General features: G+C 36.0%; 1 protein-coding gene across 1 annotated transcript in view; it reads right to left on the reverse strand.

The window, feature by feature from the left end:
- Positions 1 to 12,074, reverse strand: part of LOC133520490 (tachykinin-like peptides receptor 86C) — a 94,338-nt gene that overhangs the window by 15,616 nt on the left and 66,648 nt on the right. The window contains exons 6-7 of the mRNA XM_061854930.1: positions 6,493 to 6,643; positions 2,213 to 2,409 (exon numbers count right to left, since the gene is read on the reverse strand). Coding sequence (XP_061710914.1) covers positions 2,213 to 2,409; positions 6,493 to 6,643 — 348 coding nt within the window. The remainder of the gene's footprint in view (positions 1 to 2,212; positions 2,410 to 6,492; positions 6,644 to 12,074) is intronic.

Raw genomic sequence — 12,074 nt, forward strand, 5'->3', positions numbered from 1 at the left:
AACTAACGGTGGTATTTACTTTTGAAATGAGTTCTATGAACGAAACCATATACGGACAAACTCAAAGATGTGCGTAATATAAGCAACACCCTTCCTTATTTTATTCGGAAGAGCGTACACAATCTTCTTTATTGAGGTCAAATGATAATGTGAAAAACATTGTGTAGATGTACTTTCTTTTCGGTATAATCTTGTGTACGGTGAAAAATAATGTATTCGGTTGAAAATTTTCCTTGGCTTCTTATGAGGCATTGTGCGTACATTTCTAATTTATTTTGGCATGACATGGTTTTGGCATTTATAAGTTAGTAAACTTTTTTTTATTTAGAGTAACGTAACTTCCGTCAGCATTCCGACGAATATCGATGGACCAAGCTAACTTTGCAGCGATTGATAAAAAGTAATTTTCGACAATCAGTACCTATGTGACAGCACCACAGAAAATAAATAATATAAATATTATAGGACATTATTACACAAATTGATTAAGTCCCACAGTAAGCTCAATAAGGCTTGTCTTGAGGGTACTTAGACAACGATATATATAATATATAAATATTTATGAATACTTAAATACATAGATAACACCCATGACTCAGGAACAAATATCCATGCTCATCACACAAATACATGCCCTTACCAGTATTTGAACCCGGGACCATCAGCTTCGTAGGCAGGGTCACTACCCACTAGGACTAGGCCAAACCGGTCGTCAAAAAGTATTATATAGTATTGATACCAGTGTTGGCCGAACGATAATTAGAATTAAAAATATTTAAAATTCCCCTCAACGAATTGACCCGTAAACCGTGACGGACGGATACAGTTTACGGTTCAATTTGTAATGGTTAATTTTCAATATTTTCAATTCTAATTCACGTTCGGCCAACACTGCTTTGATACCTTTGAATTATTTTACCACATTTACCAGCTAAAAAATGTAGGTAAGGTGTGCATTAAGGTCAAATAAATTGAATTGCATTAGTAGATGTCACTATTAATATAAATGTATAATGCTAATAAATAATGACATGAAATCAAAATTATCGACCTTTTGTGAAATTCGCAACATTGAGTAGGTACATTACTAAATACCAAGGCCTAACGGTAAATAGGTACAGAGAGATGAACTGAATAATGCGTTCCATTTATTTTCACGGAAACGTTCGTATATGGTACAAGTATTAAGAGATTCATTCCATTTACCCGTTATCAACTTCATATAGATCGTGTCATTCACGACGACGTATGCCTTGACTGGTAAGGTCATGTTAATAAAGGTTAGATTTGACAAATCTGCGCGTCATCGTGGATGACACGTACTATTGTATTGTAAACATTCTCGTTTTTAAGCTAGAATCGCCTTCGGCAGATACCATGAACCATATACCATGAATAACGTTTTGTAACAGATACGAAACAATGCCATATATATTTTAAGTATTGTCAAATTATAACGCTGCAGAGTTAGCTTGGTCTAACTTTTCTATCGTATGTTATATTATTATCATATATTAGCCATGAAGGTTGTTTATACTTGCAAATGACTTTTGTGTATTAAGAGCAACACTTTTAATCGTCAATTGATGAACCTCATGTCTTCGTTAGAAGGTAGATATAAATACGTACGACTTTTGTCCGTTAATATTGAGGCTAATGGCACTATTTATAATGAAGATTCAAGTTTTCGTTATTAAACCCCATTCCAATATGATACTGATCTGTCAGTGTCAAAAGTGACGTTTTTCGATTCGAGTTTTAGTTATTACATCTTATTCCAATATGATACTGACCTGTCAATGTCAAAAGTGACGTTTTTGGTTGAAGGTTGACATAATGCGCAATTCAGCAGGTCCTCTAAAGGAGATTGGAACTATCTCATATTGGAATGATGTCAGATCCATATTATATCAGTATCACATTAGAATATATATTGTTGGTATTGGCATTTAAATCACAAATAGCTACTGTGTCAAATTAGATTCAACAAGAGCTTCGTATTTTTCTACTTGTCCTTCATCTCTTTTGAATTTTTGTAAAAAAAACCTCTATTATTAGGTATATTTGAATTTCTAGTTTCAGACATTGTAGTCGAGATCGTCTTGCTTTCCAGCATAGGCCAGCCAAGTTTCTCCAAGCGACCGACTCGACCCGTTATCGACCAAAAACCTATTATTGAGTTAAAGATACAAAGTTTCAAAGTGTCACTTACTTCGCGTTCATCCAATAGTAGATGATCGGGTTGACCATGGCGTTAGCCATGGCTAGCCAGTAGAAGCCCAGGTAGACGTGCTGCACGTACTTCTTGTACAGGATCGACGGGTTGAAGTGCGTGTAGATGAAGTACGACTGGTAGGGCAACCAGCAGATTCCGAAGATGACTATCACTAATATGAACATTTTTACAACCTGAAAAGAGTATTAAGTTATAAAAATACACAAAAACAATTTAAAAAAACTGTGTTCACGTCTTCCCTATAAACATGCCCAAAAGTTAATAGAGCAAGATCCCAGAGCCGCCAAACCTTACTTTTTTTTCTCATGACTAAAATGTATGGGATAATATAGTGTTCGTATGTATTTTTAATGTCTCCATACTTGCTTTATTGGCCCGACGGCTATTTGTCGTCTGGTACAGGGTGCTAAACGTAGGTACAAATATTACTAACTTTTCTTGAATTCTCATGACTCATTTTTATGTATGTTTTAGAAAATATTATTAAAATTTGATAATCAACATTTCCAGACCATTTCTGCTGGCAGTAACTTTTACCAGACGCTTTAAAGCTGTCAAAAAAATATTGTCACTACTTATATTCTCTCTTTTGATTTTTATATATGACACTCAGGGTACTATTACTATTACATTTTGTAAGTAACCACACCAATTGGAGGGTAACCATCCCCCAGACCCACATAAAATTTATATGTGTGTCTGTGTGAAATGGTCTGGAAATGTTAATTATCATTATTTAACAATATTTTCTAAAACATACATCAAAATCAGTCATGAGAATATTAAGAAAAGTTAGTAATATTTTTACCAACCTTTAGTATCTTGTACCGGACAAATGGCCATCGGGCCAATATAGCAAGCATGCAGACATTAAAAAGTACATAGGTACTAACACTATATTATTCTATACATTTTATTCATGAGAAAATAAGTAAGGTCTGGCGGCTCTAGGATCTTGGACTATAAAGGATGTACAGTTCTGACGAACGCACAAGTTTTCTCTCCTGTGGACAATAATTATAATTAACAGCTTGTGGACATGTAAGTAATGATTTTATCAAACTTATCCAAAATAAAACGAGTACCTTTTCATGTGGATAAGGGTTAAATGAGAAAATTAACCTTTATAGCCCTTAACTTTTGGGTAAGTCTACAGGAAACACGTGAACACAGTTTTGTGTTTGACCCAAATCCTTTAAATTAAGTATTTTACAAACTCCTTGGATACGATGACATTGACAGGTGACTAAATCTTGCAAAATTGTATAGGGACCGTGCGCGTTGGAGGGTCTGCCATCTTGTGGTCTGAATCGGAACCATAAACAGGCACATTTACACGTCAAGTGTTTTCTTGTGCATAGTAGGTTCTGCCATCTTGTGGGCTACATCGTAACAAAAAACATCACATTTACGCCTCGCGCCAAAAATCTGACGGCTCCTGTGCTGCCTCCTATAGTTAATGCACGCTCCCTATTGAAATGACACCTGTTAGCCTCCCTATTGAGTTTGAAAAATACTATAATGGCGTTCATCCATAAATTTCTGTCAAATCTAACATGTCATTGATAATCGTTTGTCCCTATCTGTCATTTTAATATTTGAGTTTGTAAGAAAAATAGGTACAGAATTTAACAGAGGCATGATGATAGTGATAGGTACTATTACTTATTCGGTGACAGAGGTTTTCTTAGATTTATGAATACTGACACTTTACAAGATAAATACACAAAGGTTTTGAAAGACTATGTTGTCATCAAAATATTAATAATAAAATAATAATAAATAAAATAAAAAATAAAATGATTTTATTTCGGATAAAAAATCCATAGTTGTTAGTTACATTTTCATTTAACTTATAAAATAGTGTTAGGGGAATAACAAAATAATTTTAACCTAAATACATTGTTATTTTGCTACAGAGTGGAGTTTTGTCCACCGCTGCAGCAGAGGGGAGTCCCACCTGTCCAACAACGCTATCATGATACTGTTAGCGCTGCCCCGCCAGCGGCTAAGTAAAGAGGCGCACCGCTTCCGCATGATAGCCGCAAAGCCGTCGACTTGCGCCTCCGCAAACATCCCGGAGGCGCTACAGTGTCGAGGCAGCCTCATCAGCATTCTGAAAGCGTTGTTGTACTGCACTCGTAGGTCGCTGTACGCCCGCCGCGTATAGACACCCCACAGGCTGCAAGTGTAGAAAGACTGGCAGTAAGCTTTGAAAAGCGTTACTTTAACTGCGTGTGTACAAAGTGCAAACCTGCGGGTAAGCATATTGCACCGCACGGCCAGCGACCTACGTTCCCTCTCAATATCACAGTTATCGCTAAGATCTTCGGTAACCCAATGGCCTAAGTACTTAAACTTGCTAACTCTAAGCAGAGGTGTGCCATATAGAGATACATCAGGCAAACTGGTGTAGGTCTTAGATCTGGGCTTGAAAACCATCAGCTCACTTTTTTTACATTATATTTTAGACCATGCGTTTCCGCATACTCTTGACATATTGAAATCAGCGTTTGCAGTGCCCTGATTGAAGGGCTTAATAAAATAAATTGCGTAATTTCAAACCGGGAGCTTGTTTGCATGTTCATAATACAAAATGATTAAAATAGATTTCATACACTAAAGAAAAACCGGCCAAGTGCGAATCGGAATCGCGCACGAAGGGTTCCGTACCGTTATTTATAAAAACGGCAAAAAATTATGTTTTGTTGTATGGGAGCCCCCTTAAATATTTATTTTAATCTGTTTTTAGTATTTGTTGTTATAGTGGCAACAGAAATACATAATCTGTAGAAATTTCAACTGGCTTACTATCACGGTTCATGATATCTCATGGCTGTATCCAGTCTGGTGACAGACGGACGGACGGACAGCGAAGTCTCAGTAATAGGGTCCCTTTTGACCCTTTGGGTACGGAACCCTAAGAAGTGTCTAAGTGTTTCGGGGCCACCCGTGGACGTGGTCACTTTTTCTTTATTGTTTGATATTTATTTCAGCTTGGAACCTTTAGGATTTATTTACTTGCAAAATGATTATTAGGTACAGTCAGCGTCAAATATTTTGTAGCAACCAAAGCCTGGACTATCATATATATTTTTTAAGACTTTAGTTCCATAGACAATGTTTGGCGGGAAAACATTTACTTTCTTTTTAAATGTACTTATAAAAAAAGATTTAAAAATTGTATAAAATGAAAAGGTTGTATAAAATATTTGTTACGCCGACGTTTAAAAAGTTTAAAGTTGTTTTTTACTTAAACTGAAAAAGAAAGTAAATGTTATCTCGCCTAACATTGTCTATGGAAATATAGTTTTAAAAAGTATGTATGATAGGGCACTTCTTTGTTTCAATATGTGTCTATTGCAAAACATATCTAGTGACCTATGTAGTAGCTAATCATGAAATAGTATAATATTTTTTCTAATCATGAAACAGGCTGCGTCTTATACCTCTATGATATACCAACGCAATTTTAAATTAACATTATGCTCATATAGAATTTTAAAGCACCTATGTCAGATATTTATTACGTCAACATGTAATTTTTATACTCCGGTAATTAATCAACTTAACGCTTGCGGGTCGGTAAACCCGATGACACAATTACCCGGACGTTAATTTTATCTCTTATTGGTAATTTTTTTTTTACATGAATTTATACATACTTTAAAATCACTTAGAATTCTCAATCCATACTCAGTTATATTCTGAGCCGGTTTGTGCTCAAAGAATTGATAAGATTATGCAATCCGATACACATTATGTTGAAAAGATTTGTAGCAAAAATGTTTTTATGTGTCAGTTTTGTCACTCATATTGCAAGAATGTGTTAGCGGGCTATTGAAATGTTCCTTTATGTCAAGTGTCTTTAAAACTTATGAAATGTTCGCGCATAAATCTCTTGTGAAAGAAAATATGACAGGCTACTTAGCATATCAATAGTTACCTCATACATAGCTAACATTGAGTTTCGCTACTAGGAAAATAAAATCTAGTTCAGAGTACCTTTTTATCAAAAGACGTGGGACATTATATCACTTTATTGTACGCGATTTTGCAGGAAGTAATAATTGCATTATTTCTGTAGGAAATGTAGAAAATGATTAATGATTTAGGGACTGCAGTAGATTTTCGCCACTTTCTATACCTATATAGTTTCACTACTAATTGATTGCAGGCCTCGAAGCGTGCGGCACATTATCGAGTAAAAGAACGTCTGTCCAGCTATAGTTTGCATACGTCATTAAAAATGGTACCTTCCGCTTCGACCGGATGGAGTCTATCTGCCGCTGCGTTAGCTCCCCTATGGACCGAGAGCCCCACAGCACGCGGCCCATCGCCGAGTAGAAGAACGTCATGCCCAGCATTGGGACTGCGTACGTCACTACGAAGAACAATACTTGGTACCTGTGAACCAAAAAAATAACAAAAATCTAAATATCCGAAAAACATATCACTAAAAAAGTTTTTATGCGGCACTATATAAATTAGCTTCACCAAGTCTCCTGGCCTGAATTAGCTATGAATTGTTTGTCTTCATCTGTCGTTTTGACTTATGTATATGTAAGAAAGGGATAAAAATAATTTAGCTAAAATCTAAAGTTTTATGAATAGGGGGTATGGTACTCCTGTCAAGCCGTAATTTTTTTTTTGTGTCAATGTCAATGCAGTTCCTGTAAGAAAACAATGTCGTAGCCTTGGACTAATAATACTACGGACGTAGTTTTGGTAATACACAACAAGGATTCCATCATCCACTAATTTCTTACACACGACACACACACACATTGACAGCTATCATCCACCAGTCTGCCGTCAATCGGATCGAGACGTTATTGGAGTGAATTGTAGAAAGAAAAAAATAAAATATGCAGGCATGTGTGGTTAAATGTTGTAAAAAATATTCCAGTCGAAAGAAAAAAAGAGCTGGAATAAGGGTTCATAGGTGTTAATAGTTTATTACGTTATCGGAGATAAAAACAGGAGGGTGACCAATAGGTTCAATAGGGTTACTGATGCCCTTCTTATTAAATCATTATGTATATAAAGACTAATTAGGTAAATTGCTAAATTATTGTTTGTGCATTTCCAAAACCGTGGATATGGTAATTTCCCGCGAATAAGGAGATTAAAGACGCTTTGATGACTAATGTTTTCTATATTGACTATGTCTGCATTTATACTTATAAACTTAATCTTTTGTGAATTGATGTATAATACCTACTTAATAAGCAAAAAAATGCTTATAAGTAGTACCACAAAAATATTTTGCTATTGTCATTTCTATAAATCCTTAAGAAGTTACGACATTACCCCTTTCTCTACTTTTAGAGGGAGGAGGATTACCAAAATAAACTAACCTATTTCCACCCAAGAAGAAGGTTGTATGTGCTGATGTGGTTTTTATGTATGTTTACTGTAGGGACAGCTGGTGTATTTTCAGCATACCGCGCGCCTACAAAATTTTAATAGTGATTCATTAAAGAAATCCAAACGTTTTACTCTCTCATGTACAATCGTTAACAGTTTAATTAAAATCATTGTGTACCTAACGAGAAATCGTCATCGTTATTCAAACATGGGTAACTTTCGTAATACAATGTGATCAATTTAATTGTTGACGAATGACAGTCCTTATTTAGGACTTATTTTAAATCCATCTCTATTCCAATACCGTACTGCGTCAATCTGTCCCTCAATTGTCTTTGTTCTGTGGCTGAAACCGTCGAACTGAAATAACGTTTCATTTTAAATCCCCGTCGATGCAACTGGGCAAAGGCTAGTGTTTGAAAAAGCCTTGACTGCCGAATATAAAATGGAATGTAGGTTATAAGTTAAATATAATGTAGTCGAACAAGGTGGATGACTGGAAGTAACAAAGAAGAAGCACTGTAATTCTTTCTTTATTAAAATGCTTAGAAGGGTGTTCAAGATTTCCTTAAGAGGAAAGTGGACTGCCGCTTTTCCATACAAACGTAGCCCCGCATTTTCCTCTGCCTCCATATTTTTTTCGATTTAAATACCTATACATTTTGACAAGAAAGCTATTAACATGATTAAGTACCTATACCACGGAATCACAAATTTTACACACGGAATTATATTTTCTGTGCCAAAAGAACACAAGAATTCTTATAAAATTAGTCTTTAAGAGGAAAGGGGATGACCGCTTCTCCATACAAATGTAGTCTTCCTACCTCTGCTAACATTATAGGAAATATATTTCTATGAGTTGATGAAACTACCGCGGTGACCGATTGTTTAATTTTTTTTATGGAATTTTGAAATTTTGTACGGAATTTGTATTTCGCTCCTAACTTTTACAATAATAAAAAAAAACATTAAAGTCAAACAAAGAGGCATAGGCATCAATATCCAATTAATCACGAAAAAAAACTCCATAATATCAATATCCTGGGAGTAAAATGGGGACTTAGTTTGTATGGAGAAGCGGTCGTCTACTGTTGTCTTAAGTCCCTATGTATATGTTACGGGCAACTTGATAAGTCCGGTCACTATGAATAATGTCTGGTCAGTAAGCTTAATGCCCGCATCAAGTGGGCAGCAATGTAATTAAAACTGCATGATTAATCACTTTGACAGGTCAGTATGACGACCAAATCACTTACCTATGCTTCGTAGCGGTCGAAAAGCAACTGTGACTGTCGCGATAATTTATTTATTATAATATGGAAGATAATATGGAAGAGTGATAGAGAGACAGACAGAGACAGGTTGTATGGTGGCCCGGCACCCAACTAACCACGGCAATAGACAAACTAAACAAAACACAAAGACTAGCATGTGTGGCTGCAACGGGCTGTATGAAAACTACTCTGACTGCGGCGCTAGAAATAATGCTAGAACTCCTGCCATTACACATATATATACAGAAAGAAGCGGTTGCCGGGGCTCTTCGATTAAAAAATCTATGCCTATGGACATCTTTCAGCTCAGCACACAATAAGATTTATGAAAATACGATCTCAAAACTGTTGGAAGCGCCTATAGACAAAACAGCAAAAACTATGATTTTCTGGAAAGATTACGCCATATCATTAACAGAAGACCCGAGAGAAGGACTAAATCAATCAAACCTAAGAATATTTACAGATGGCTCAAAAACAAATGCGGTGTCTACTCGGAGGACCAGAACATACGCATCTCAAAACCTCTGGGCAACCATAACACGGTATTCCAAGCTGAATGTGTAGGAATAGTAAAAGATTTTAATGCTATAACAAGAAGGCAAGTGAAACACGAAAATATACTAATACTGTCAGACAGTAAATCAGTACTACAAGCGCTATGCAGCGACAAACTTACTTCAGAGCTTGTACTCGAATGTCATCGAAGCCTTACTGAAGTTAGCAAAGAAGGCAACAAAGTAACCGTTCAATGGATAAAGGAGCATAGTGGATCAAGACGAAACGATGCAACGGATGAACTGGCCAGGAAAGGTTCAGAAACACCGGCATATGGATCCGAGCCCATCATACCCCTACCAATATCTTACATACACAACCATCTAGATATAACATCACAGACAACTCCACAATAAGTACTGGCAGGAAATTGACACATTCAGGCAGACCAAAGATGTTTTACCGGAACCAAACTACAAGCTCACCAAAATAGTACTGAAAACACCTAGATACCAACTACGTAAAATAGTAGGATTAATTACAGGACACAACACACTAAACAAATACCTACACAATATGGGTAAAACAGACAGCCCCATGTGCAGAACGTGCAAAGAGGAAACAACTAAACACATTCTCCTAGACGGGTAGAAGTATACAGGAACAAATACCTAGGGACTCCGTGCACACTAAAGGAGGCAGTTAGCAACCTGAAAGCTGGGGTGGTTAGAGTAGCGCTACCTCGATTTCACGCAAAATAGGCACAATGGTTGTCGATTTGCGGAAAATACCCAGAAGCACTAACTAACTAGAGAGACAGAGCGAATCGAATCGATGTCGTAGGCCGGCTGCATAGTTGTTCAAAGTTAACGAATTAATCACATTTTTATATTAACGGAAAAGAAAATGAAAAATGTACGCTTCCGGCAGGATTTGCAACCTCTGCAAAAGATAAAATAGTATCGGTCGCTGTCGGTCGGTCGGTGCTTATTAAAAATTTACATTTCATATTTCTGACCCTTAGAATTTTATTGGATCTCTACACTTTAATTGAAACGAGGAATAAGCTAATAGTTTTTTTTTTCACTAGGCCTTGTATTTATTTTATTATAATTTTTTTTCATATGTACTTATTCTAAAATGGCGTAACTCCAGTTTCGTGTGTATTTTTCGTAATAAGCGATATTACATTCATATTAATATATTGCTGTGTTCAGAAATCAAAAAACTTCCAAATCATACGTAACATTTCAGGTTTTATAAAAATGAAATGTTGTCAATTAATTTATCACATTGTCCCGCTAGAAGTAGGGAAGTATTCATATTGCCCATTACATGTGATCAATTCAAGATATATCAAACCTCGATTTATTCAATGGACCACGGGCCGTAGGGCATTACTAATATGGACCGGCCAAAATAATAAATTTATCAATTTGCCCGACGCTCTTGGGCATTATTTATAATAACCGGTAATTATTTTATACTGCCCGGTTAATCAAGTTGCCCGTAACATATATTTGAAATATGTAACGCATAAACATCTGTATTAGGTGAAAGGCAAGCGCGTATGTTCTATATTCACAGGTACACTCAAGGGACAGACCCCTAGAATGATTCAGTATTCGTTTATTACACTGTGTTCTCATTGATCTGAAGTAATATTTCATTCATTCGTTAATATTTATTGAAATGGCTTGCTTGAAAATTGGTGTTTTTGTTAAGTTTAACATTTTCATGTACGTGACAGTCGATTATATTTTGTAATTTAAAGAAACAATATTTTAAGCTAACATCTGCCTAAGATAGTAATGTTGTTTTATCTGTATCATTAAAATAGTAATACTTATCTATCTTATGGTGTCTAGATACACACCATAAGACAGATAAGTATTACTATTTTAATGATACAGATAAAACAACATTGTACAAGAAATTGTTCAATAGTTTCACAGCCAAAGTCTTTTTATAAAAGAATATACTACGATAATAATACGAAAACTTTAATAATCAAGAATCTAATGATGAACTTTGAATTACCTCTATAAACTAAAATGTATGTTATATTAGTCGTAATAGGTACTAAAGAAAAGGTGACGAAGCCCTCCAGTGATAACAGAAATCAAAATATTTGGTAAAAATAATTTGATTTGTTCCCAAAAAGTTAAATCTACTTTGAGCTAAAAAAAAAACATGGTAATTAAAATTTGTCCTTGACTTATTTGAATTTGAATTAGAAAACATTTATTTCATGTAACTGTGACACATACATTTTGTTAGTAAAAAAGAGTTTCCAAAGGGTTAGTACCTAAGCCTAAAAATTATACATAAATCTAGACACTTAACCTACCAGTTACCACTGTATGGAACCCATAGGGGAATGTAGTCCCGCACAGTGTAGCATTAGCGGACAATCAGGCTTATCCCCTATCATTCTTAAGATGATATCGGGACTGTCCCGCACCCGGCGCACCAGGGATGCGGCGCGCCTGCGCAAGGTCGTCTGAAAACAATCAACGCGCGCCTCCGCAAACATTCCTGATACGCTACAGAAGCGGGGCAGTCCCACAATCACCCGAAACGCGTTATTATATTGGACACGGAGAGCCCCATAGGCCCGCTGCGAATACTGAACCCAAAGGTTGCAGGTATACACATACAGGGAAGTACAGAAAGCTCTAAAAAGAGTAGGT

This window comes from Cydia pomonella, chromosome 8, assembly GCF_033807575.1.
Source record: "Cydia pomonella isolate Wapato2018A chromosome 8, ilCydPomo1, whole genome shotgun sequence".
NCBI classification, from domain to species: domain Eukaryota; kingdom Metazoa; phylum Arthropoda; class Insecta; order Lepidoptera; family Tortricidae; genus Cydia; species Cydia pomonella.